The sequence below is a fragment of the Terrapene carolina genome, unplaced genomic scaffold (assembly GCF_002925995.2).
Source record: "Terrapene carolina triunguis isolate 2854851 unplaced genomic scaffold, T_m_triunguis-2.0 Scaffold47025, whole genome shotgun sequence".
Classification (NCBI taxonomy): Eukaryota; Metazoa; Chordata; order Testudines; family Emydidae; genus Terrapene; species Terrapene triunguis.
Window position 1 is genome coordinate 2,035 of NW_020711376.1, and position 1,491 is coordinate 3,525.

The window sequence follows — 1,491 nt, forward strand, 5'->3', positions numbered from 1 at the left end:
AACCGATCTACGGGCTGGAGGAAATACCTTCCAGTGGGAGGCTTAAAGAGCTGGGTCTGTTCGGTGTGTCAAGGAGAAGTGACTTGAGTAGAGGTCTCAGCACCTTCGTGAGGAGAAACAACTGGTTACCAAAGGGCTCTTTCATCGACCCAATTTCCTGGTACAGGCAAATCTTTTGATGCTAATTACTTTTTCACTGTCACAGGATGCAGCTCATGGAGAAAGGAGAAGGGGAAAATCAAACGTTCATCACGGAATTCATCCTCCTGGGGTTTGGGGATCTCCCTGAGCTGCAGATCCTTCTCTTCCTGGTTTTCCTAGTGATCTACATTGCGACCATGGCTGGGAACATCCTCATCGTTGCGCTAGTTGTGACTGATCAGCACCTTCACACCCTCATGTACTTCTTCCTGGGGAACTTAACCTGCTTGGAGACCTGCTACACCTCCACCATCCTGCCCAAGCTGCTGGTCAGTCTCCTGACTGGGGACAGAACCATTTCTGTGGAGGGCTGCATCACACAATTGGTTTTATTTGGTTCTCTGGCAACTACAGAGTGTTATCTCCTGACAGTGATGTCCTACGATCGGTATTTAGCCATATGCAAACCGCTGCACTATGGAGCCCTTATGAATGGCCGGCTGTGCCTCCAGCTAGCAGCTGGGTCTTGGATAAGTGGATTTCTAGCTTGTACACTATTCATGTCTCTTATGCCACAGTTAATTTTCTGTGGCCCTAATGAAATTGACCATTTCTTTTGTGATTTCACCCTACTGATTCAACTCTCCTGCAGCGACACCAGCCAGATCACACCAGTTATTTATATATTTTCCTTTCTAGATGTAGTTTCCCCTTTTCTATTAACCCTGACATCCTACGTGTGTATCATTGTGACCATCCTGCGAATCCCGTCCACCAGTGGGAGGCAAAAAGCCTTTTCCACCTGCTCCTTTCGCCTCATTGTGGTGGCACTTTTCTATGGGACCATAATGATTGTCTACATGGTACCGAAATCCGGCACCCTGAGAGCCCTGAACAAAGTGTTCTCTGTCTGCTACACAGTCCAGACTCCCCTGGCCAATCCACTCATCTACAGCCTGAGAAACAGAGAGTTCAAAGAGGCTTTGATAAATGCTGTGAGGAGATATATGGCCCTTACAAAGAATCCAGATTAGTTGAATTAAATGAGGCTCAATCCATTAGGTTTCTATTGTCAAAGCAGCAGGGCCAAGTGGCCCCGATACAAAAGTGCTGTATGAACGACATGCTTGTGCATACACATATTTATAAAGAATAAAGATGTTTGAAAATATATTTGGGGGGTGGGAGGGGTTGGCAGGAAATTTTGACTTTTAACAAAGACACGAAAACCTGGAAAATGAAAACGTCTTGTTTTTTTGGCAGGCGGAATATAAAAACTTTCCGCTGGAAACTGGAAAAATAATTGGCTGCAGTGTTTTCAGTTGTCTGGCAAAAAAAAAAAAAAAAAAA

General features: G+C 45.3%; 1 protein-coding gene across 1 annotated transcript; it reads left to right on the forward strand.

The window, feature by feature from the left end:
* Nucleotides 1-206: 206 nt before the first annotated feature.
* LOC113405638 (olfactory receptor 11A1-like) lies at nucleotides 207-1,175 on the forward strand. The gene has a single exon (XM_026646861.1). The coding sequence runs from the start codon at nucleotides 207-209 to the stop codon at nucleotides 1,173-1,175; it is 969 nt and encodes a 322-aa protein (XP_026502646.1).
* Nucleotides 1,176-1,491: the final 316 nt, after the last annotated feature.

What these genes read in the sequence shown, in the direction of transcription:
- LOC113405638 (XM_026646861.1), top strand. Translation starts at nt 207, where the DNA reads ATGCAGCTCATGGAGAAAGGAGAAGGGGAAAATCAAACGTTCATCACG.